The 27,366-nt window shown below is 40.9% G+C and overlaps 1 protein-coding gene across 1 annotated transcript in view; it reads right to left on the reverse strand.

Annotated features, from left to right (window-relative positions):
• The window catches only part of rsrc1 (arginine/serine-rich coiled-coil 1), a 119,336-nt gene extending 93,152 nt beyond the window's left edge, over nucleotides 1–26,184 (reverse strand). The window contains exons 1-4 of the mRNA XM_006795428.3: nucleotides 26,113–26,184; nucleotides 25,460–25,654; nucleotides 21,607–21,729; nucleotides 5,087–5,296 (exon numbers count right to left, since the gene is read on the reverse strand). Of these exons, the coding sequence (XP_006795491.2) occupies nucleotides 5,087–5,296; nucleotides 21,607–21,729; nucleotides 25,460–25,638 (512 nt within the window). The 5' untranslated portion in view covers nucleotides 25,639–25,654; nucleotides 26,113–26,184. The remainder of the gene's footprint in view (nucleotides 1–5,086; nucleotides 5,297–21,606; nucleotides 21,730–25,459; nucleotides 25,655–26,112) is intronic.
• Nucleotides 26,185–27,366: the final 1,182 nt, after the last annotated feature.

The following is a 27,366-nucleotide window of genomic DNA, read 5'->3' on the forward strand; positions in this document are numbered from 1 at the left end:
GTTTACCTCTTGTACTTTGTTTCAGGGAATACGATAAAACTCTGACAAATAAAATTAATCTTGACCTGTGCACAAGGTATTATGAGAAAGTATCTGGTGCGCTGCAAAGCTAATTTATATATATTCAGAAAATTGTCATTCGGCAGTAATTCTATCGCCTGCCAGGGGTGTTCAGACGGCCTTAATTTAGTGGAATTTGTCAAAAAAAGACTTGCATGAGTTTAGATTCACCTAGTTTGTGTTTGGATTTTTCTGCATAAATCCTGCTCCAGATCAGCACTGCAGTTGATGAATTACAGTACCGTGCAAAAGTCTTGAGCCACCGTTTGTTTCTTTATATTTTGTTTCCATGGAGCCAGACTCTTGTTGGGCAATAGACTTTCTGAAAGTCTATTAGTTTTTCACTCATTTTCAGTCCAGTCCTTTTTTTATTGTTTGTCTGTTAAGATACTTAACGCCGATCTATGACTCATCCAAAAATAAAAAAGGCACCTAACTCAAGAGATGAACCAGTGTTGGGTCTACACATAACGGAAAAAAAAGAGGAAAAATAATAGAAAAAATAGCCTGTCAGAAAAAGGCTTTCTTCTCATCTCTTTAGTAGAATCTACAAAAACAGTAAGAGACACAACAGTTTGACAAATGTTTTGTTATTTTTGCACCAGCAATCTGATTCCCAAAGAGCTATTGCCAAAACATTTGGCACAATTTAGCAATTTTTGCCTCTATGCTGTATTTTCATGCAAGGTAGCACACATTTCAATGAGTCACTGCATCTATTTGTAGAAATGTGGGGTGACTCAAGACTTTTGCACAGTAACCGTAGAGCTGTGCAGGGGTTTGAAGGTTTAGCATGTGTATTCATTTAGGTGATGCACTCTAACAATTGTTTTGAGGACAGCAAATACACTCTGGATGTAATCTGATCTTCTTGAACTTTGCCCCTGGCATATTTCATTACTCGTGGAAAATTTATGAAGTAATTCAGGTAATTTTAAAAAGGAAAAAAAAACCTCACAGCTTGCTGAAATTTAATCTAGAGAATAAACAGGTCATGATGTCTTTATGAAACTGTGTTAAACCGTTTCAGTTTTTTTTTCATCCATGAAACGGATCGTTTCTCAATTATTGTCATCATAAATCATGAAATTGAAGTGCTCATCAAAGGGCACTTGGCACATGTTAAAAATCACCACTGCATTCATACTGGATAAAAACAGCATGCAGGACACAAGCATGCAATCTTATTGAGAAAAGTGTCAATGAAAAGAAAAAGGTAAACAACGTAAGTGGTGGTTAAATTAAAGGAAACTAACACCCTCTCTGCAAGTACCAACCCAGATGCTTATCCAGAGCAAAGTTGACCTACTAACCTTGTACATAATCCTGTGTAAACACACACACGTACACACACTTGCATAGAAGTACACAAGTACACACACAACCCTACAATCACCCACTTACCCTTTGCCACTGGTGAAAAGCAACAAGATCTCTTAACAACAGCTCGTCTTTTTCAATAAATTTTGCATGAAAACATGCCGCTGGAGCACCAAGTTGCCTGCTGTCATACTAGAGGAGTCTTAAATGTTTAATGACAACAACACCAAACACATGTGCGCACACACAGAGTCGGTGTCAGGGTGCCGCACTGAGGGGCCCCTCTTTCATCCTGACAGACACTATAAAGCTCCTGAGCCGCTTCTCCACCCCGCCCCGCCATCAGCATACCACCGCCGCACTCCTCTCCTATCACCCAGCAAGAAAACCTGGATGTAAATGAGGCTGGAGTGTAATAGTATGTGGGAGTGCGCAGGTGTTTGTGTTCAAGTGGTGAGGATCAGGGGCTTGCATAGACCCTACCCCCATTGCCATTAAAAAAAGAAGAAGAATGGAAATGGAAAAGGAAGAGGAAGTAGCTTCTCAAATTAGATACAGTAAAAAGGGAAAAAAATGTTTTACATATTCCTGAAGCATCTTGTTGCTTCTGCCTTACTTCTGCTGAAAGAGGACATGCTAGGCAGCTAAACTCCTGTGAGCATCAAGCAGATTTTGTACAGTTATAAGATCACATCAGCATCTGCAGGCATAAATGGCAGCCTTACTGACAGCTATCCACCCTGTGTGTTGTTGTACTATTAAAAGTCAAAATTAAGCTGAAAACATTTCTTCATAAAATTCATCATCTAAAACACTATTTATCAATTTTAAAATGAAATGCCAACTCTTTATGCTGGAAATGCAAGACTGAAAGAGGCACTAATGTGCTTGGATTATGGAAATGTTCCAGTGTTTTTCGTTTTTGGAGAGATGTTTTGGATTATATAGGCCAATAGTTGAAGTGTAATTTGCCCAGGTCACCAAGACCATGTCTCCTAGGAGACAGATGCCTTACAACAGCTGAATAAGTATGTAATGGGAGTATTTATTTAGTAACTTGTGCCAGACGAATTCTAAGGCTTTGGTGTCTGTGAGAAGATTTTAGGGAGGCTTAATTGTAAAAACGATGTGGTCAAGGAGCAATGGGACAGTTACTGAGAGTTTATATCCAGAATTAAAACGTAACTTGATATGAACTGTCCAGTGTGTACTGGACACTTGGCAAATGAATATTACCAAGTAACTTATTGTACAAAGTGTTTTGTATACCTCACTCTACGTCAGTGTCTTTGAACTTCCTTGTTCTGTCTTGATGCTTTTATATCTAATTTTCTTTTAAAAATTAACAATTGCAATAGTCTATTGTAAAGTAATATCACCTGACTTGGAGAATAATGTCTTTACTGTTAAATCTGAAGTTAAAACTCTCCACCCCCACAAAAAACAAAAGAATTAACTAACTTGGAAAAAAAAGATGTTTATATTTTATTTGTAAAAGGGCAAAAAACTCTATCAACACCCTGATATCGTTAAAAAAACATCTTTAAAAACCATATACATGTAAAATGTAGAAGCTTTGTAAAGGTAGGATTTAGCACAGCGGTGCATTGCAACAGATTTCACAGTTGCACCTACTGAAGTGGGTGCTGACTCGATATGTCACGTCAGTTAGTGGGTCAGCGCCATATGTCGAAATTATTCAATCTTTAAACCTCCACAGGCTTAGGCAGTTTTGAAATAAATCAACACTGCCACAGGTGGAAATGCACACACACGCACAGACTTAACACAAATATGCACACAGACAAGCTAAAGCAGGGTCAGAGATAAAAGAAGAGATTCCTATCGATGCTAAAGGATATTGAAGCCTTAATAAGAAAATGGATATAGTCTACTGGCCTTACATTTCACGGTTAGCTTTATTTGTTTTCCTGATACTGATCTAAGAAAGGCAATATGTAATGGCGGCAAATAAATGGGAGCACTTTTCCTTTAAAAGCAAATATCCAGTCTCTGGCCATACAGAGAAGTCTTAACACCCAAGCTTTTTCAAATTGTTATTATCAACAAATACGACCCTATGATCTTTAATTCTAAATAAACATCTTGAATAACACATAAGTGTTTAACAATATTACTGATCGTGCTTGTGTTTTCCTCAATGACGTCAATATATAATACTTCCTAAATACATAAAATCTATTGTGCTAGCAAAGATATACATTTCCTTCTTTTCTTGGCATTTAACTCAGTTAATGAGATTCAGTACACGTGATTTCCACCCAAAGTTGTTCAAGTGCGTTATTTAACAAAAAAAAGAAAGAAATGTTCTTAGATATACCATACAGCATTTCTGGTCTCTCACAGCCACTGCTACAGTGATAAGTTTCCTCATCTGAGTGCACAGTTGCATCAAGAACACATCTGAGGAATGGAGATTTTAGTCAGATCAAACAGTCATAAAATCAGAAACTGTCGTACGGCTATTACTGCATGTTTCTGTAAGGAAAAACAAATGAAAAGCCTAGAAAATACTCCCTCAAAGAGTTTCCTCCCAGAAAACTTTATGTGTTAAGTTTAAGCATAATATAAGCAATCCTTAAAACAAGAGTTTTGACAGTAACTGATAAATGCATCTGCTAATCTGCCAATGAGATCCTCAACTAATCATTTATCCGAAATTGAAAAGTGCCCATGATTGTTTTCTTAAGCTGAATATACTTGTTTATTATCAGCATTAAGGCTACATTTGCCATGAAATTTTCAGTCGATGAATTAATCAATTAATCGGCTTAAGGTTTTGTCGACTGTGAAGTAAATTCAGCCTGTCCCTGAGTTTCCATGCAGTAACATGGGGGACTAAAGTCTGGTAAGCTGATGTGTAGCACAACAGCTGCTCTGTATCACTCTTGGGATCTGCAGTTTAATACACACATCTGTGCCATTCAATGTGACAAGCAACAACTGAGTACCAGTCGTATTACAGTGGCCCCCAATCACATTAGAGAATGACGCGATGGGGGAGGGATATATCGGCAGACGCAAAGAGAAGCCTCTAAGGTAGTTATACCTGCAGTGGAGTGTACAACTGCTAACACTCTGAACCTGTTCCTCGTCTGTATTAGAGTCTTTAGTGGACATAAACTTGCAAGTGTAGATGTCCTTTGCTAACTTTCCTAACTTTAATAATAAGACACTCTTGTTTATTGTTTTTTTTTCCTGGCAGAGACAACAAAGACATTTGGAGGTGCATATAATCCTGTTATGTTTCTAGACTTATTGCTGCCGGGTCCAGAGGGTGAAAAGTGCAGTTAAAGACATCAGAAATCATCTGGTGACCAACGCATTCAGTAAAAACCGAACCTGTGCCACACTCCTAACTACCATCTATTTTTATATCACTGTGAGATTTTCCTCTTACAAGAGGGAACTATATCGCATTACATGGCCCGTGCTGCCTTGTGCTTGATGAGAAGGAGAAATGGAGAAAGAAAGGGAATGATGGATTGATGGATGGAAGGATCGAGTGATGGATGGACGGATGGAGGAGCTGAGACCGAGCTCCGCATTTATGTCCGTATTACACCAATCAGCATTTTCTGCTCTCCTGTGGTCCAGTAGAGTCGACAGTACCTAAGACTTATTAAGGTATCTTTGTGTCTACCTGTGCTGTCACTTCACATATAAGGGATAATAGCCTACTTACCCTTTTTTCTCTGCCTTATCTTTACTCTTGTCCTTCTCTTTGTCCTTGTCTCTGTCCCGTCCTCTCTCCTTGTCTTTTTCCCTCTCCCGGTCACGGCCCTTGCGCCGGCTCCGGTCCCTGCTGTGGCTACGGCTCTTTTTGCGGCTGTGGGTACCTCGCCGGCTGCGACTGCCGCTCCTACTTCGAGACCGCCGGTGGCGAGAATGAGACCTAAAGCAGAGATAAGGAAAAGTTAAAACAGATAAACCTCTGACATTTCTTTTCATTTCTGGCACAGTAATAGGAAAGGGAAAGCACCTTTATTGTTTTAGCTACTCGCGTTCTGCCTTGTAAGTGTCTATATTTCCCAGAATGCCTTTTAATCACTAAATGCCTAATCAAATGTGGCTGAAACTGTTTCACACCAGAAAAATGTGGCAAGAGTAATATAAAATATAAATAGGTACAATAGTAGGTTCAGTTTTACTTATATAGCGCCAAATCACAACAACAATACCCTCAAGGCTGTTTATACTGTAAGATAAAGACCTGACAATGTGAGAGAAAATATGCAGTTTTCAGAACTGAAATTCAAAGCAAACTGATAACAACTATGGGAAATGACACCCAACACAGTTCAAGTTTTAGCAAATTGCGACTTTATGTTGCAATATAATGCTGAAGCATCCATGTCAATACTTCTAGGCTATATAAGCGACAGAGCACCGATTCCCAGTTAACGTCATTCACATACAGCAGTGGACACAAGTGGATACAGGGTTCACAATTAAAACAGTTAAGCTATTACATTTGTTTGGCAATTTATTATAAAACTTCTTTACAGCTTTAATATATTTCAGCTGTTTTCATACGTGTAACAAAGCCAAACTATATTAGCTAAATTAATAGTTGTACTTTTCTACATATATAAAACAAAACTCCGTTGCTTATCGGTACGTTCGGTAGAGGATCAAATTTAGTTCCATCCAAGCTACCAGGTTTTGAAACACTGGTGAAATTCCTGCATAGCAACACTTTGAGGCTTGCATCTGCTAAAACACAAAATGAAACTCTCTGAGATCAAATTTCACAGGAGCTGATAGATTCATCGTTCACTGGTCCACAGTAATATTAGTTATATACAAGCCCACACACTATAAACACACACACGCGCACACTGACATTTTAGAAATTGAGCCAATTAGAGGCTGGCTCAGAGAAAGACCTATCATTGGTATTGATCCTGACACTGGCCCTCTGGTCTCAAAAAGATTTGCAGTGGGAGATTTACTTTGTTAGCCATGACACACGAACATAAACACACTTACTTTTAACATACAGGAAAGGGAAAATTCAAAGTGTAATTTATATCCCAAAGAGTTCGATGCATAAAGACAAGTAATTCTGAAATATAAACTCATTGATGTGTCGCTGCATGTTCCTATCAAAACAGAAATGTGTTGCAACTGTGTGCGTTTGTGTGTGTGCAGAGGGGAAAGAACATGATTTGAAACCCCAGTAGAAATCGGCAGCTGAGATGCCGTTATTTTCCATCATCTATCATTTTATTGATTTGTCTATAAAAACAGTCAAACCTGCTGTCCATGAGCTTTATTGCTTTCCCCCCTTTATTAGTTTGCAGTTTGGGACATCCAGAGCTGTCTCTCTCCCGACAGAAAACTAATCATTTTCTTCAGACGCCTGTCACCATCCTAACAGACAACACTCTGACAACTGTTGCAATCAATTAGGCCGGGGCGATCCTGATCACCGGAGAATCCCTGCTCTGTTTCTGTGCTCTATGTCTACACTTTCTCTCTCTCTCTCTTTTTTAAACTGACACCGAAATCCTAAATGTTAGAAATAAATTCCACATCCCTCAAATGTCCAACCAAACACTCCAGTTGGAAAAACTATTAACATATTGATTATTCTGCTTGTATTTGTTGTTTTAGATAAAAAAAGTAGAGAATGGTGAAAAAAAATCCCAAGGTGACACCTTTAATCTCAGAGTCAGCTGCATAACTACATAACATGTAACTCATGCACTGCAGTCAGCTACAACAGCCCCTGTGTGGTATAATTTTCCTGCCAAGCCATTCTCATTGCATCTGCAGATCAGAAACTAAAGCAGTAACCTGGGGTGATTATCAAAAATAATTGTTATGATACATCCTATTCATAGGTAAGGGTGAGAGCAGTCTTCAGTTCCAGGCCTTGTGATTGGCTTGTTAAATATAGCCTTTACTGGAACTATGATTCAGCCAGTCAGGGAATCACTTGTAAAGAAAAAAGAAAAATCTTGCACTTTTTGGGGGGTATGGAGTCTCCAAGAGAGATAATCCATCATGGCCCTGACTGACCTTGGAATGAGTGAATATATGTGTTGACAATGCATGCGTATGTTTTTAATCAGCAGTACATAAGGGGAAATACAACAGAGCCGCAGTGTTCCAAGTCCAAGTCCTATATTTACAGCCAAGCAAATTGTGGTCAGAAGCAATAGATGCAATAAACAGAACTTCCCTCTTTCCCTCTCCCTCTATTTCTCTGTCTCTGTCTCCCATTCCCTTCCTCCCTCTGATGGCAAAGAAAACAGCCCACTTCTGGGGTGTGCAGCAAATTAAATTTACTGTAGTTAATAGAGTGAGCCTATGCTGCTAAATGTCAATTTCCTGACCAAGTCCTTCCCCTTGGAGAATGATTAGCTAATTTAAGGCTGGGGATAAATGGGCTAATGCAGGACACACACAGATAAACAGCCACAGTTGGACCCCATTCCAAGCCCTTCCCCTGCTTTACATTTTATTGGCCTTATTATCTCCAGGGAAAATGGGTCCCCCTATGACCTAAACATATTTTCATTTCTAATAAAAGGCCCTTGCTGGTTGCCCCCATGTGCAGACCTCCTCCCTCCACACATGCGCGCACACACACACACACACACCCCTCGCAGCCTCCTTTCCTCCATTCCTTCCTCGTTTCATCGTCCAATCCATTAAATCGAAGCTCTGCAATTGGCTGGGACCATTTTCCTGGTGAATTATCAATAGAGTAATTATGCTCCATGTTGGGAGCTGGGCTGAAGCTTATCGCCGCTGACCCCCCAGCGCGCGCCAGGATATGATCCCTCACCACAGCCCATTGGGGTAATTATGTGGTCGGGTGTGAAGCTGGATGGTGTTTTACCTTTATCTGTATTCTATTTCTGTTTTCACTGAAAATTGGACATTAATGGCAGCTACGCGATACCACTAGTGTCAGATACAGGTGAACGCCTCCAATGGAATCTGACCCGAGTCGAATCATTATTCACGGTTCGCAGTGTACGGACGAGCAGCACATGAACCCCCCACACAAACACAGAAAAAGACCAATCATCCGCACTGTTCGTTTAACCTTATCTGGCACCTGTTTGAGCAGACGCGATGGACATTCACACAGTTTCCTCTCCTTTCTTCCCAACCTCCATCCTCTGCTGGGAAGACAAAAAGTTTGCGTCTGCGGTGTTTTGTTTTGTTTTTTTTTCCCCCCCTGTAGAAGAAAACACCAACACAACATCTCGTCTCCTCGGTAACGCCACGAGTGTCGCACCTGTCCATTACCCCAGTGCAGCAAAGCAGTGATTAATGGCAGTATAACTTTAACTATATCACATTTCAGAAGACACTGGCAACAGTTTCCCCTGTTTGACCAGCAATGCATTAAGAGATAGACATGCAGTATAAAAATGACCATCTCCGTTTTCTTGCAAGATACTGTATTTAAGAGGGCACGAGGGAAAATGATTGATCATTGTAACTTTAATTTGCTTATTCCCATCACCGAAGGCTTGCTAGAAATGTGTCAGGGGAATGAAATCCTGTCACACTTCTAAACTAGCATCCAGGCCAGCCTTATTTAAAGATTATTGGTTTTTCTGGAACTTTGTGTAATAAAGCATCTTCTATTTTAAGCTAAAAATAAGTGACATTTGAACACTTTGTCATCTTCCAAAAGATGCAACAAAATGATTAGCTTTTATTAGCTTTTCATATCATCATTAAAATGAGTTTGTCTTGTTTTACGCAGAAATCCAAACATCAACAATACACTCCGAAGGGGCAGCTGAGCAGATGTTAATGATGATATTATGATATGACTTTAAAAATTATTTGTGGCATATCAGATGAAACAGAAACGATAGGCTATTCATTATTAACTGGGACCTGCTTGAAGGAGGAGGGGGGCACATAAACTTAAAAATCCTTATTTATCCAGACAGCATGATCCAGAAACAATAAAAAAGCAGGACCTGACACTAATATCCAAACTATGTCTGACCTAAACTGACATAAAAACAGCATAAATAAAAAAGATGAACTTATTGTAATAACTTGTAAGTCACTTTTAAACACAACAGAAAGACGATTTTTGAAAACCTCAACTGTTACAATAAAAACAGAGTATTATTGCATTGCCTGGAAAATGTATTTGACTAGAAAATGGGAAAAATTTAACCTATTAAGTTAACGGTAAAGCACTGGATTTAAGTACTCTACAGCCACACACACACACACACACACACAGAAGAAAAAAGCTCGCTAGTCGACTTTTCCAAGCAATAGACAGATTGAAAAAGAAACAGGCCTATTGAAAGCGAGACGATCCATATTTGAAGAACTTCATTAATGCACTGTTCCCCGCCGAGTTATTTCCAGTGACAGAGCACACAGCAGCAGCTTCATGTTCAAGTTAAAAGTCACTTTTCTTTTTTTTTAATACAATTTCAATGTGTCTAAAAGCACCTTGAGTGAGCAATGTGCATTTCCTGCTGCCAAAAGACGTGGAAAACAGCTGTTCCTGCCCGACGCTGCCTGCTGAATGGAATGCAAATATGTTAACCATCCAGAATTTATTACTTTTGAGTGCTCTTCAAACGCAACGGCAGACACAAGTTTAATTTATGATATTCCTCTAATTATGAGAGCTGTTGAAATCATTTCCCAAGCTGCTTCCTCCTTCCAAGCAGCCACAATATCTGTTCCCTCGGTTCACAGTACACGCACAGACGCACACACTCAGACGGATTCAGTCATCCACTGTGCACACCCACACAGAAACATAAATATACATACACACACACTAGCACACAAGGAATCGCTGCAAAGTAGCTGATTGTGAGCACAATTAACACAGCAAAGACGGAGCATGAAAGATTCACAGAAATGTTTTTTCTTCATTCCGCTCTGCTTCATAAAAGCAAAGTTTAGATTTGTCATAATCTTCAGTTTGCTTTTAATTTGGCAGTCGTCAACACAAACGTCTGCAATGCCCTGCTACGCTGTGAAACAGAAATGAGACCCCATGCAGGCCACCCACTCACTATCTCCCATACACACCCAAACACACACACACACACACGGCTACAGCCACAAGCCACAAGGTCAAGTCATTTAGCAGAGTTCAAAGGCCTTCAAAGATCCCTCAGATCTATATGAACCTAAACGGCCAGCCAACGATGAGGGAAAAGATGACTTTCTGCAGCAAGATACAGTTTCCATGTGCGTGCACGCATGCTTCTATGCCCATGTATGTGCATGTGCTGCTGGGTGCTTGTGTGTTGATTACCCACCGTCTTCACTGCCACATATGCGCAGTGTCACTCAGCCTCTACGTCGCAATCCTAAACTTGGCCGTCTGGTGTGCACTCGCAACCTCTGACCTCCTTGCAGCCGCAGCTTGACATGACACCCATTAGCAGCTGGAGCTGGGGCTGGCCCAGCCACTCGCTTTGACACAAGGTCAAGTAGAGGTCACGCTCAGACTAGGTGCTAACTCGCCAACTCGCTCACAGCCACTCACGCAATTGCAACCCACTTTTTTCTCCCCCTCTTTCCAAATCCATCACGGCTCGGAACAATTAGTTACGCTGAATCAGAGAGTTGTTTTGGATGCCGCCGTCCCCATCGGTAAGGAGGGAGAGAAAAGTAGAAGGACAAACAAGGAAGAGGAGAAAGAACATGGAGCACAAGCTAGACGAGGAGCAAAAGGTGAAGGACAGCAGGAGGTTAAGGATGGAAAAGAGGGGAAACAATTTTTTAAAAAGTTGGAAAGTCAAGAACAATCAGAGTTTTTAAAAAAAACAAAAAAACCTGAGGAAGAATGAAAAAGAAATTGGGAGAAGACGGAGCAGACAGCCGTACTTCACATCAAGCTGGCTCCAATTAGCAGGTGTGCTCTCAGACGCTCACTCTCCCTCTCTCTCTGGTCAGGGAAGATGTATTTTTCTGCCTTTTATACGCATGTATTTATGAAGTGGTAGGAGATCTGAGGGCCCTTAGCATAACAGCCTTTTATTGTTTAAATGTGGACTGCTCGGCCCCGTGTGCTTAAGTGATTTAGGAACCTCACAACTCTGGTATAAGAAAAATCATAAACGCTGAGACAAACCATGTGGGTGGACTGTAAAAGGCACAGAGGAACGGGCCGACAAAAAGCAGACACACATTCCACTACTAAAGGGAAACTACACTTAATTAAACACCCAAGACACAACTGGAACAGTGCCCTGTAAAAAACATGGAACTATTAGTTTCGCCTCTTCAGTGGAATAACATAAAGTTGTCTTCTAACAGAACAGAGACTTGTCTCATAAAGAAGTTTCTAAAAATCTTTTTTTTATAAACCGCTGTCGAGATTGAACAAGGAGAGGAGAGAAACACTGGAAGAGAGATCAAGAAATGAATAGAAAGAGAAAACACTCGTACCTTTCGAGGAAGCCCCCCCCCCCCAATTCTGTCACTTCACATAATCTACATGTCCTGTGCATTGAACTAGAAGTAGGAGAAGTATGATTTTTCCCCCTTTACTGCTCACAGAGAAACACAGAACTTTATGACTCGAGAACCCGAGACGCTCCAGTTTCGTAAACATTGAGCAGAAAAATATACAAACATATAGACCAGCTCTGGTGAAAATTCAGTTTATTGTACTGTATACCATAAGTCAATTTTTTATACATGCGGCATGCTGAGTATATGGCTTTTATCCCTAAAGGAATTTCACTGTTTGAGGACATTTCATATCTTTACATTTTATGTTATTTAAATGTAAAGATAATAAAGACATTAGAATTCACCTTCTTTTTTTTTTTTTAAGTTTGCAAGTTACTGTGATGGCATGAATGTCATTCTTTACACATCTGCAGTGGCACACTTTGTGTCAATATCCCACCGAGTTTATAGAGAAATCTGCCCAACTTTCACTCCACAAAACCGTTGACTGCATTTAGAATAATTACATTTCCCAGCTTTTATTTAATGCCAAAATCCCAACGTCAAGTTCTCTGTTCAACCAGTCACAGAAATGCTCTGCTCCTTTGTTCAACCAATCACACGACAGTTGGCCACGTATCCTTTGGCTGATCCATCTATCTCCACTTCCTCCTCATGTCCTCGACTGTGCCAAAACCCAAATGGATACATAGAGCAAAAAAAAAAAAAAAAAGGAAGACAAATTTCAAATAGAAAACCTCATGCGCATGCTGAGAAAGTGTTTCATTACTTTTAAAAAGATTGTCAAGGTTTCAGTCAAGGCGCACATGATCCTCGTTTCATTTCTCTGCCATTCTCTCTCATTTTTCTTCTCTTTTTCCACAAATAAATTACCAAATGTGTGAGTGAAACCACGTGTGTGTGTGTGTGCGGTTGCTTTGCTTGTCCAAAGAGAACTGACAAGTGCAGGCAGTCGATCCATTAGCTGGCAATTTGCTCTCAAGTTGTCCGGGTTGGGGACGGGGGCGAGGGCGGTGGGGGAAGAAGGGTTTTTTGGCAAGACAATGCACATGACTCTGCTGAGGACAAGTTAAGTGAGGTGCTCACACACATAATCCTAGGCCATCACTCAAACACCCCTTTAAGACATGCACTCTTACGCACAGCCTAAATGGAAATCAGTGGCCCAATAATGAAAACAAAAGTCTGTTGTAAAAAGTTTGGATGCATTTAATAATGTTAAAAAATCATTATAGTATAAACAGGGCCATGCCAGCAAACTTGAAATTATATGTGTTTACATATACATCCTCCAAGTTCAAGTGTCCATATGGCCGGAGTAGGCACACAACGAGAGTACAAGGTAAACACGGCTGACTGAGGTTTGTCCATGCATGCTCTCTGAGCTCAGGTCTCCATGGACTGGCTCAAAACCTGGCCAGTGAATCTCACACACACACACAGCACATAAACATACCTCCCGTCCACCCTCCCTCCCTGTGTGTGTAGTATGTTTAAGAGTGAAAAGAAGAACTGTGGACAGACGGTGGCGTTTATGTGTGCATAAATTAAGAGCAGAAGCTGTTAATTAAAAGGGGGGGAAAATAAGCAGCGATGAAATAAAACTTTGCTAATCGACTGCTTGGCAAGGTGACCTCCGAGTGCGTCGGCCATCGTTCTAGGACCTGCTGTCCTGCTGGGCGAGGGACACAGGAGGGCAATGTGCAAGTCTGGCTATGAAAAGAAGACAACCGGTAGAGCGCCCCTCTTCTCTTTGCTCTCTCGCTCTCTAGCAATGCATCTCTAGCTCGCTCTACCCTCCTTCTCCGCCCAGAGCGTTATTAGACCCAGAGCTCCGCTGCGGCTCCAAACAGCTCAATGACAACACACAGGGCCTGCCAATTAGAAATAATTAGACAGTCATTTCAGTGGCAAGTCTTTTTAAGTGCATATATAACGATGCAATGATGCTTATTAGCCGGCCTGAGCCGGCGAGGACCAGGGCCTCAAACGCTTTGGTGCTGGAGAAAATAATTATGCCAGTGATCACAAAGCGAGCTGCACATCTCTGTACTTCACCTCCACGCGTTTCAAAAATCCACTTCATTAGCTCCCGTAATTAATCCTCCATTAATTGCAGGAAAAGCCCAGTTTACCTCCCTTCGTTTCTAATTATCATCTTATAAATAGTTATGGTTCTAATTAATGTGTTCATTAGGCAGGATATTTCTCTCAAAGCCTTGCTGGGAGCCAAAGGTCCGGCTCAGCTCTCTCTGAAGCCTAACCAGCCAGAAGGTGAGGCCATCCTGCCTGCATTTGCTTTTATTTTACTACATTCAACCTCCTAATTGGCATTTAAAACCCAATTTGGAAGAACTTCAAGAAGCTTAAATAGGAGAGAGAGACAGAGAAAAAGCAGGAAGGAGAGTGAGAGAGATACATTTGGTGTTCATTTTCCTATGCCAGAGCTAAAAGCGTTTCTGTCTCCGTCTTTCTCTCGGTCTGGCCAGACGGATGAGGCTTTTCACTGTCATAAAGTGAACACAATGAGGGCTGATTGCATGTTATTAGTGTTTGGCATTTCAGTGGTTTTATTTTCAAAACAGCAAATCTGTTTCTCTACCCAAACAAATAACACTGGAAATGACATACTTCTTCTGAGTTTCAGTCATCAAAGAACTAAATCGTGTCTTTGGTATACAAACAGAAATTAACTTTAGGCTGGTGTCTATGATACCTAATTAACCCTGAAGACTTTCACTGGCAGAGGTGCAAAACAATACAAAACCTTCTCAATTATCACAGGTATGATCTTGAAACTGTATCCTCATTTTATCATTTTGCATTTACTTTTTTAAGACAAGACTATAAACTTGAAGATTTTAAACTGTAATGCTATTAATAGTTATTTTGGGTACTTGCATCACTCATTCTCAAATATGATGTTGCTCGGCACAAATTATATTGATTTACTCTGTGTTTTATGTCTCCAGTATATATATATTAACATAAAATGTTAATTTGTGTTTATTACTTCTGCTCCTGGGCATCACCGTTGCTTCCCAGCAAGAAGGTCCTTGGTTCAAATCCACTGGCCGGCTCATGCCTCTGTGTGGAATCTGCATGTTGTGTTTGTGTGTGTGTTCTCTCCAGGTATTCTGGCTTCCTCCAACAGTCCAAAGACATGCATGGGGCTAGGTTAATTGGCAATGCTAACTGGGCTGTAGGTGTGAACGCAAATGGCTGGAACGGTGAAAGGTTTGACTGCAATAAACAGGCGACCTGTTCACGTGTACCCAGCCTTCACCCTATGACAGCTGGGATAGGGTGATAGGGTGTCCAGCCCACCCACACCCTAAAATCAAATTGGATAAGCTGAACAAAATTAATGGATGGACTTTTACTTAGTTTTAGCTGCTTCAAAACAAACGTGTTGAGTGACCTTCAGAGAAAACTGATTATTAGGACAGAAATACTGTCAATTTATAAAAAAAAAAAAAAAAAAAAAAAACATACTCAAAGCTAATAACATCACAGCTAAGATAAAAAGATATTTTATTTTCCCAAATAACCCATTCAAATTTTGCATGTTCGTAGTGATTAGGGACAACAGTTGGTGTGTTTTATATTGAAAATCTCAATAGGTACTAGTGGTTAAACAGGCAGTTAGTCCAAGTGTATTAATAACGCTATGTGATGATTTGAGTTTTAGGGAAATACAGAATTTCCTCATTTTACAAAAATACTAATGAGAATGAGTGTGAATGTTCTTTTCTAATTTTGAAGTAACTTTCTGCTTTGAACCCAGATCAATGTGCTCAAATGATTTCTGACATAATGATTAGGCGACCGAGATATTCCTCTTTACCCTCTATGAACTGACATAAAAAAAAATGTTTTTTTTAAACTACATTTTCCAACCGCCGCTACAACGTAACAAGCTTTATGCGTCATTACTACCCATTTGTTTAGCAGACGGATAATATGAGTAAAGGGACTAGTCTGTGCCATCTGTGATGTTAAACTTGTCTTTGTTTAGGACCATCGAATTTTTGTGCGTGTGCACGAGTGCAGACTACAGCTAGGTTTCTACCCAGGGGAGTGGGCTAGTGTGTTGTGAGCCTGCAGGATGGAGGGGTGCGATGGAGAGGGGGGTGGCTTGGCAGAAGTGAAGGGGAGGGTGGGTAGGAGGGGGGTTTCCTCTGGCAGTAGAGGGGAACACTGCTTGCGGCGAAGCGGGGATGAAAGAGGCTGTCTGTGTCAGTCACTTATTCCTCCCTTTGGTAAATAAAGGTTTCTGACAACAAAGCCGAGCAGCGCTTGACTGGCCTTTACAGCAGATAAATAAAAAAGACAACACAGAAAGAGAGTAAGACAGAGAGAGGGGGGAAAGAGAGAAACACAACAACAAACGCGTTCAGATCTCACGACTGGAAGCATGTTGATTTTTATGGAGTAGAGAAGACATAGCTGAACTAAACCAGGTCATCTTTCAGTTTAAATCAACACTTTGCAAGTCCGGTAATAGGGGAAGAAGGAAAAAAGGGCTAAATGTCATCCTGAGGAAAGGGGAGAAGAAAAGCTGTTGAGAGTCAATGGGATAACAGACAGACAGATGGAAAAAACAGCCAGAAGCCTGCTCTTAAATTCCAGTATAAGACCCACTACAACATGTGGAGAACACAAGTGAGATTCTGTACCTTGAAGAAGAAAAAGGATGTAAGGATTGTTAGCAGTCTTCCTCATTTTATTTTGTATCCATCAGCAACACAATTTAGCCCTTATGGCCAACTTATAAAAGCAAAATGTTTTTTTGAGGAAATCAGATTTCACATGTCATTTCCTCAAAACACACTCGGGCTCGTTTCCCTCATGAAGCTAGCGACACCCAAAACCACCTGCTACTTCTCGCTCACAGACACGCTCTAAACTGTGCAAATAAAAATATATGTCGGAGAAAAACGCAGAGAAAAATTCCCACCCCGCCACCTGACAGGGGAATTGCTGATCCAGGTGCAATGAAAGCTGGGAGGCTTCACTTCAGCTTCCCCACAATAAAGTTGCTGATTTTCCTCCTCCCTCTTCTGTCTACTTGCACTCAGCTGCCCCACCATCCACTCCTCCCTTCCGCTCCTCACCTCGGCGCTCCCTGTTCCGAGCTGCCTGGATGACCTTGTACACACTCCGTGTCAGTGCAAGGCAGAAAAAGCTATCTAGCAGATGTACGACACCTCATCTTATACGGGAGAAAATTGCTGAGTGAAATAAATACCAGGCCATCGCTCAACCTTTGCACGTACACGTGCACACGCCTGGAGTGCTTCTGTGATCTCCTGTGCAGAAAGAGCTCATGTTATGATCTGTAACATCCAAATAACCTAGTTCTTCCAGTCTTGCTGGAGAAGTTCCACAATCCTACCGCTGTCTGTGATATTTACAAACACAAAGAAAGCCATTTGGAAATCATCAATCTAATACTCCCACAATCTTAAATTAATCTGAGTGTAGCCATCGATTTGACTTCTGAATCTCGTCTACTACAGACCTGAATAGGTCAGCGTTTTGATATTTTAACCCGTTTCATTATCGATCCACATTCTTATTGCTCCAAAATGAAAAGCTTTTGCTGTTGCAACCGAGCCTGGACATGCAAAAGTAGTTTCTGAGTACTCCTTTTAACAGGAACACTCGAGGCTTACTTTAAAAAAAATCAATACAACCCATAGATATGAAAACAAACTCTGTACAATTACTGATTATTATTTCCATCCTCAGCAAGTTTAAAATGCACTTATTCATTTACTAATAGCTGAAATACTATCCAAAGGTGGTGGAGATTAAAATCCACCTACACCTCTAAGGTGCTCCAATCTAGTTTTACTGACCAATCGAAGCACTTTATACTACAAGGTGCATTTAACAATGCATTCAGTTATTCTATAAACTTTCAGTTCTTTTATTATTTCACAAGCATGACCAATTAACGTGCAGGTCTTTAGAGTGTGAAAGGAAGCTGGAGTACCAGCCAAGAAACCACATAAGCACAGGAGAACATGCACCTCTCACATGAAAGGATCTAGATGGGGTTCAAAGCAGGAACCTTCTTGCTGTGAAGTGACCGTTGTAACCATTGCACCCCTGTGCTGCCAAAGATATGCATGTTCAGTTTATTAGTCATTCCAAACTGGCCACAGGTGTGAAAGTGAGTATGAATGATTTCAACAGACTGGCAAACTGTGCCCTATAAGAGCTACGTTAAGCTCCACCCCTCATGACTGCCCTGAACTGAATAAGCTGAAAAAAAATGGATAGACTTTAGATTTGGAGTCATTTTCCTGCTTTAAGCAAGCACCAGTTTGGAACTCATCTTGACATGTGTGAGAGTCTGAGACAATCCTAACTCTGGTCAGCGTAGCATAGCACTTTGGATGGTGTGTTTATATCTCGCTACTACTAGGAAAATGACTGCTAATTAGAGGTCTCACTCACTATATAATTATGACAGCAGTGATGAAGTCACTCTGTGCTAGCAGGGCTAAACCCTGACGCTAGCACTCTGCGTTGCTAGCTCAACACACCCTGAAATATTAATGGGGAAAATGTAAGCATTACCATGTGCCCTCCAGTATATGCTCACCTACGTGTGAATAGCTAACATTACCCGAAAAGCTCAACTTCCATTTGACGGGTCAAGTGGTGGATTTGACGCATGAGACATTCCTCCTCATCTTCCAACGGCCCTCTAAAGCTAACTGTTGTCAATGAAAGGCTGACAGAATGACTGACTGCGCCACACACATTTAACCCCTGCTGTGGCCGCCCATGAAAGCCGACCACACCGATGCTCCGTTGAGCTCACCTAAAGACGTTCCTGTGATCCGACTGTGATGATAGGCCGTGTCGCCTTTGTTGGACTGGGTATGCATCAGATCACTCTACTCTGCTGCTGCCATGCTCCACTCTGCTCTCCCCCAGTGGACTAGGCCGTGACACTCCCACACATATTCACGCAAATCTGCACATACATGCATTCTCTCAATCAGCCTCACACATGTTCACTTGACAGCGTGCTCACAGGAAGGCACGACACACACCCACAGAGCCTGATATGCCTGCTCACATCAAAGAGAATAAACATTAATGGCAAATAGGTAATCTGCTCCTCTTGTCTGTTTTACATTTCAGGGCTAGATTGACTGCCTCTGGGGGACCTGGCCCTTCTCTGATTGAGGGCAGGAAAAAAAAGAAAAAAAAAAAAGAGTGTAAAAGAGAGGAGAGGAGAAGGAAGCAACGATAGATGGTAAACACATGATAGAGCGTTATTCTTATTTCATGTATCTCTTTATTTTTTATTTATACAAAGGGGATTGAAAAGGAGGTAATAAAATTCCTTCACTTCAACCCACGATGGCCCACTATGGTCCTAATCTTCTCCCCAGCAATATTCCAATGCAGACATTATTATTCTTATTTCTTCTGAATAATATCCCTCTCAAGTCTATCTCTTCTCTACACTGGGGCTCACTTTTGTCTTTCCACTTTATTCCTCCCCCTGTTTTAGGATCTTCTCTGCTCTATCCCTCGCCTGGAGAAACTCAGCCTATTCTCTCCACACTTTTTCATTCCCTTCTAACTTCTAAACCCCTCTCTCCATCTTCTCCTCCAGTCAGTGCTCTCTGTATCTTCTTACTCCTCATCTTCACATGCTGAAGGAGGTACCAGGTTGGTGTGGCCAGGGTGGGGGGTGAGGGGGTTGGCAGGCAGCACCTCATATCCTATCTGCGTATCAATCATGAGCTCCTGTCCATGCAATCCTCCTCTGATCCATCAGCCAGCCTCTCAGGGAGCTCAGGCAGCCTCATCCCGACGCACACACACACAGCACTGACTAATAGCAGTCAGGGCACCTGTGCACACATCAACCTGCTTTCATTTCACAACCCCCAGCTGCTGTAAAATATGCAGTGTCCCACCAAAGACATGCACAGCGCAGATGCAGCACTTCTGATAAATACAGACGGAAGAATAGTCATATAATTTCTCCACAACTGCTCAACTACCATTTAGCTTCGCTGTCAATTAAATTAAATATTATGCTCTAGATTCATTCTTAAATTGTATGGTTGATAAAAGATTTAAAACAAAAAAATGAAATTACTATTTTTTGCCAATCAATCATCTCATCACTTCTGCTCTTGTCCCATTTATTCCACAAGAAAACTGCCACTGGATTCTTCGAACGCTAACACAGGAGCACATGTGCCCGTGTCAACTTCTGCAGACACAAATTGTAGCTGCCATCACTTAACTGCATAAATTTAATCATCAGTGCCATCATTTTGCACATCCCCACCTCCAACACCGCCTCAACCTCATAACGCCCCACCACGCGCTCCCACCAACACCAGCCCGGCCCAGCCCACCTGCTCCTCGCTTACCGCTAAGCCGATTACACAACGCAACCCTCCTAATCACACTGCAGCGTTTGTAAACACCGATGTCATCGACTGTAGTTCTAAATCTCCCAAATCCCTTCCACCTTTCATCTCGCACCACACCATTTTCAACTGATGTTTTAATCACCAGTGGTGCTGTGAGTGACTGCCACTGTACCGCAGAGAGCAGCGAGAGAATGTGTGAATTCTCCCAATAAATGGCCTCAGCGCACAGTCAAACACCGAAATTCGCTCATTCCAAAAGCCTGTGAGCATTACATCGGAGAGTTGAAGTGTGGTGCCTTTTCATGGCGCAATCAACCACACGTGTCAGAACATCCCTGTTGCATCATCCCTTCATCCTGACACCTCTGTAATCAAGATATTAAAACACTTTTTCCTTTGTGATTAAAATGATCTATGCTCTCCCCCGCAGCCATACACAAGTAAACAAAGGGCCTTGCTTGCGCATATATTATGACAACCTTTTCTTCAAATGTGCGTCTGTGCATGTATTTATGCATTTGTGTGTGTGTGTGAGAAAGGGATTTAAAAACAGCACAGTTTACTGGTTCATTAGCACCAGATTAGCTATGCTAATGACATGGACCACCACACAGAGACTTTCTCTTTATGTTTCTGAAAGGGACACGGGACTGTGAGTGTGTGCATAGTGTGGTGCAGCCGTGTACACATTTGTCACATGAATAACTTTTTTTTTTTTTTTTTTTTTTTAAAGGAGCGACAACATTAATAATCATAATTCAACAAAGTATGTACCGCTAATGACGGTTTAATGGTGCTAATGAGTGAAAGGAGAGGTGCTTCCAGAAAAGGGTTTGGCAGGCAGACTGGAGTGGTGCTGCATGTGACCTGCTGTCTCTGCGTGTCACGGTCTCATTAATACTCATGCAGTAAGACGGATAGTCGGAGCAAACGGAGACACAACTAGATGCACACGCAATACAGTAATTCAGACCTAAAACATAAGTTTCCATGTGCTTCCATCTGATGACATAAGGCATAAATATGAAATGATGTGTTGTTTAGACTACAATAAACTTTCAAAAAAATGTATTTTTCTGTAATAAGAAAAATCTGCAATGGCATTCCTTGCACTGATTTGTAATACAAACACCCTTAACCTTTCCAAGCTCTCTCCCCCCCCCCAAACAAACTTTTAAAATGATGTGGGTACTGTCTCTCTCACTCCTTTTCTCCAAGTGTGACTAAAACTTAGACAATCTGACTTTAAAATCCTGATAGGAAACTTCAAGTGACTGGAAATAATACAGCAGTTTGAGGGATTAAGCAGAATGAGCAGAATGAATAATGTCCACGATGGTGCTACCTCCTGTCCCGGCTGCGTGACCTGTGTGAACGGTGGCTCCTCCCTTTGTCTCTCTCTGCGCTTCGACTCCTCCTCCTGCGAGATGAACTGTGAGACGAACTGCTGCTGGAACGTCTTCTCCTCCTGGGACAGGAAAAAAAAAAATACACACATACATTTAATCTTATTATAGAATCTTTAAAAACAGATCAATCATACAGGAGTAGGATTATACAACTAATCATTGTTCTGGAGTTAAAAAAAAAACTGCACAAATTTGTCCTGAATGCTTAGGGTGGTTAAGCACTTAGGGTGCTTAGGGGGGGGAAAGAGTCATTCAGCTGTATTGTTTAGTTTCTCACAGTTTACTTTCCACAAAAATCAAAATCTTACCATTCCCGTAAAAAGTCTCTCCTTACTTCACCCTAATGCTCCACTACGTCAAGCACATTTTTCTGTGTTCATTTTCCCAGTGGACAAAAACTCAAAAAGCATCATCTAAAAATTCTTCCCTCTTCTAAAAAAAGTAGATATCGTGTCACTACTTTATTTTGCTGTTATGTTTAAGAGAAAACATACCCACACAACCCAGAAAACTTAGCTTGTTATTAGAATCACAAGCAGCTATTGTGCATTAGTGAATGCTCTGGTCCAAGGCCCAGAGCTGCAGAGCCATGCAGGATGCCTTACAGTTCCTCCACAGGGGCCCTTTAGTTCTCTGCTGCTCTTTAATGTGGCTATAGCAGCGTGTGCAGCATCTATTTTCCAAACACCGCTCACACTGAGTTCCTATTGATATCATGTAGCAGGAGTCATTTATGGGAGTGAATGTAAATGCTGAAACAGCCCCACGCCTGATACTGCAAACACTTTGTGCAATGTTCATTATTTAAAACATCTTCTTTTGTTACACCAGAACCAAAAATACCCAAATCTTTAATACACATGCCCCCCCCCCCCCACACACACACACACACACAAAACCTCTCTCAGTCCTGTGGGAGCTCTGCTAGATAGAGAAGGAGAGAAGAAAAAGGCAAGCAATACAAATAACACAGAGGCTGAACTATCAAACCAGATTTGTACCACTTAGAGAAACCCAGCAAAGATCTATTAGTATTCTAAAGGCTGGATCCCATGAGCGGGGCCTTATGAAATAACTTCCACAGCCCCTGCACAACCACTTCACACACTGCACAGAAGAAGCACACAGTAGTGAGATGGGATTATTTGGAAGGAGGGGTATGCTCACACATTTTCACAAAAGCCTGTTTGCACGTAATGAAACATAATGGGTAGAACACATGCAAGAGGGAAGCAATGGCCAACACAGAAGTCTTTAACGTGAATGCAAATAACACCTCACAACTTGGACTTCATTTTGCGTTTATTCACACACACTTTTCCATCTCACTCCCATATTGTAACTTAACCACGGCCAGGGATACAATTACTTTCCTTACATATACATGTTAATTATGTGGTTATGATGTCACCCAGCCAGAACATAAGCCCTCTTCTGTTTTACCTCATGTAAGGTCACTTTACATTACTCAAGTTGACAGTGCTACAAAACGTGTGGTCGTTTTCATGAACCTAATTAATTCAAGTAGATCCAACACACACACACAGAGACAGAAATACAGAAGGTCTTAGTCAATTGTTCAAAACACACAAGCAGTTAATAGATGAAGGACTGTGGTCCCAGGGTTTACACTGCCCACCCCACCCTGTGCAGGCGGCCAATGACTTCCCATCAGCAGTAATGGACCTTGACCAAGCCTCATAAATAATTACCATCAACTGGCCTTGTCTGAACAGCCACATACACCCAGTGGCCGCTGTGGATAGACGGTTGGATGGATGGAGGTCAGGTCCAGTCAGCAGCTACTTGCAAAGAAGGTTGATTATTACTGAACCTCCTCATTCCTCAGCAACAGCTAAACACTGAAGTGTTTTACTTTGCGAAGATCAGAATAAAATGATAAAACTGATGTTATGTCATAACCTTTTATATTTAAGCCTTCACATTATCAAGGGGAGGGTTGACATGAAATAAGCCCACCAAAAACAAACATCTATCCTAGATTTCTATTGAAGAATAAGAAACGAACCTCTCTGCAATGCTGTTTGCCTTCCAAACCTATTTTTACAGACGCAAAAGTGCCTGTTTAAATTCTTACAGACATCCTTTCCTGGACAAATTATTACCAGAGCACATTGATTCAAAAATTTCTTGTTAGATTTTATTTCTTGGTCCTTTTAAAAGTGTCCTAATTCTGGCATTTACTGGGAGAAGTATGACGGCCCTTCGCTGTCCACACGGAATCATTACCGAAGACATAATTTTCCAATCTAGGAACTTCATAACTCATTTACTAGAAAATAGGTATACTCTTAAATGAGCTATGTTGTAAAAAGCCTTTGCTAAACATCTGTACTTTTAAAATCAGAACATTTAATGTGAAACGTTTAGAAAGCTAGCATGCTGGCCAGACAAACATTTCTTAATCTGTTGTTCTATCTAGCTTCATTACCTAAGCTTCTGTCTGTTGAGGAAAAAGTCTGAATATGATATAATCCGATATCATGACGTTCTCCATTTTGCCACAAAAACTAGAGAACATTTTGAAGTCAAAACAAAATAATGTCCACCATTTTTTCATATATCAGCTGGTATGCAAATACATTCCTCTACTTGGCTGTCTGAAATGCAAATTCCTGAAATTCTCATGATTCCAGACACATTTTGATGGGATGACAACCAAAGATATAAACGATCAAATTCGAGAAAATATTTATAATTAGTTTAGCTGCTCCTGTTTCAGGGTACCGGTACCATGTATGTCCAGTGGCTGTCATACTTTCATGTTTTACTGAAATGCTTGAATACAAAAGAGTCTCAGTTATGAAAACCTGCTCTTTTCCAACTACAATAAGTCAAAATGTGTGAGTGGAAAAAAAAATCTGCATACAATGTTTATGTGTTGTTGTTGTTGTTGTTTAAAGCTATCCAAGCTATGCAGATAATATATGTATACAGAAGAATGTGGTAACTTAACTACAGAGCACAAGAAATATACAAGAAGTATAAATCAGTGTTTTCAGCCTCTGCTTTATCGAGTTTTTCAAGAAAAGACTGACTGCTGGGAAGCATAATACCACTAAAATCCAAGTGGAACCCAAACAGCATATCAACTGGTGATAGTGGCCATAGGTGATCCCTCAGAGACACGTCAGCATCAGTGCAATTGTTGTCCCATAGACAATACATACAACTTTAATCCAGGAAAAAGATATACTAGGGTTGAATGCAGCCAGTCTACAGCACGTGTTGCAGAGTTAGTCATAACGAAGCAACCAGCAGCTCCTTCATGTGAAGTCTGTGGAATACATTCCCCTTTTCAATAACTCTAAAACAGTATAGGTTTATACCTTATATTCAAATATATTGGCCAAAATACAGGGCGTGATTCCACACGTTTTATTACTAGTTTACAAGTGCATGGTCATTTGTGTGCATTTGAAATGCTGTGTATTTTAATGTACATGATGAAATCTTCTAAACTGAGAATCCTGAATGACCTCCTGAATTTTAGTTATGCAATAAATATATTTTGTACAAACCAAAATACTTGTGTTTAAAATGTGTCACATTTTAATGAGACACCCTGTATATATCAACACTGAAACTGTGAAACTTGGGTCTTGTCATCAGCCCCTCCAATGAAATACTCAATTTCTGAATGCATCTGGCTTTTAACCTTTCAGAAGCTTTAAATGCAAAACAGTCGTTGGTTAAACACACTCCAGCCGAACAGAGAGCCGCACTCTGCACACATGTAAGAAGGAAAATTTCACGATGAAGCCTAACCTCCTGTCTCTGGAGCGAGAGCGGCTCCGGCGGCGACTGGACCTCCGACTGCGGCTACTTCTCACTCTGCTGCCAGAGGAAGAGGACGAAGAAGAAGAGGAGGAAGAAGAGCGGCGACGCTGTTTCTTCTTTCTCCTGCTTCGGCTGTCATCATCACTGTCGGACGAGCGCCTACCCATGCTGGCGGTCAGTCAGCTGGCAAAACATACACAAGAGTGGGGTTGCTCCTTTTGACATCTCTCAGACAACCCTTCTAGACAGTTTGCTGGAATATCAGTGGGAACCGACCTATTTATTTACTTCTTCACGTGTATAAAACACAACGTTTTTACTACTCTGACCACTGTACCATAAGCTCATTTAACGACTATTAAAACACAGCCACCTACATACAGTAGTATTTAACTTATTAAATCACCACCGACTGCTAAAAGGTAAAGTACCGTTGCCGCAAGCAGCTAATAAATGTTTGTTTTTGTGCAGAGGCTAGCTACTAAGCTAACGGTGCTAACTTAACCGGCTTGGGACCGCGGTTCTTGTTCTAAATAAAGGTCCCGGATGTGCAATAGTAAACGTATCACATCTACTAATATGTCTTATATTAAAAATAAGTGTATCCCTATAAAAATTAAAAGGAGAGTCCCGCTTCTCACCTTTAAATGGCACTGCCTCTCAACAACAGCCATGCACTGTTTGGGAGACTCTGCTTGTCAAACCGGAAAGCATCGATCAAGGAACTAGAATCAAACACAGAGCAATCGATCGAAGGACCCCCTTTTTTACCATAGCTTTACGGATTTTGCCTCTATTATGTTTCATTTACCTAAAACGAACACTTATTTAATAATTCGGCATACATAGTTTGTCGTTGTTGTTGCTGCTGCAACGTTAGGTATTGTGTTAAACAGTTTTAAAGTATTTTTGTATAACACTACTACATAAACAAAGTCGCTTGAATCGCCTTAATTAAACGAGATAAAGTTAGACAATTACATTTCCATAATAGCATGACTATTATGACGATTTGAGGGATGGTAAAAGCTCTTTAAAAACGAACATTTCTAAATGGAGATTAATTTAATGTAGTATTTTAATGAGGGACTAACATATACAGTAAGCTTCATTTGTATTTTTTCCTCTCTTTATGGTGTATTTTCTGTGCAGTTTTTAAAATAGCATCCAGTCGATGAAAAATTATGACTACAAATGTATTGCAAGTGTATGTATGCCAACAGCACGAGCTACTTATATTTCGTTTTAATCTGACAAAAATACTCACTCACAATGCGCCCAAATAAACGAGTGGATGTGTGTCAGTGATTATTTGCATGAGATCATCTTCTCAGATATTAATCTTTTTCACAAACAAGGCCAGGCAGAGGATCCAAACAACATTAAGTGAATAACTGCTTCCTGACATTTAAAAACAGAAGAAAGGACAACATTATATTGACTGATACATTGCTAATGTGCACAGGAATGGCAGATAAGAGAGCATTAAATGGGGCAGTTTCAGTGCAAATAGACACAGGAGGCAACTCGACGCTACAGGAGGAATCCTCCCGCTTTCCGATGCAGTAGAAATAATAGTAATTAATGCCTAAGGTTTAAGCTGAAACTTCATTAATATTTAATGAGGAGAACTGTAAAGAGGCCTTGTGTGGAAATGAGGCTTTTTATAGATTATCAATAAACGTGCTTAATTTTACATCAAATTCATTTCGACTTTTTTTTTAATCCCGCTGTATCCAGTTTCTTCTCTGGCTACACGTCCCCTCCTCTTCTGGCTTAATTGCCATCTCTTCGCTGCACTCGCTATATACCTACCTGAACACACAAGTGAACCATTGTTTATTTTTTTATTTTTTGCAAATAATCGTTTCAGCTGGAGGGGGAGAAAAAAACGT

Source organism: Neolamprologus brichardi, chromosome 14, assembly GCF_056152115.1.
Source record: "Neolamprologus brichardi isolate AB-2024 chromosome 14, ASM5615211v1, whole genome shotgun sequence".
Taxonomy (NCBI): Eukaryota; Metazoa; Chordata; class Actinopteri; order Cichliformes; family Cichlidae; genus Neolamprologus; species Neolamprologus brichardi.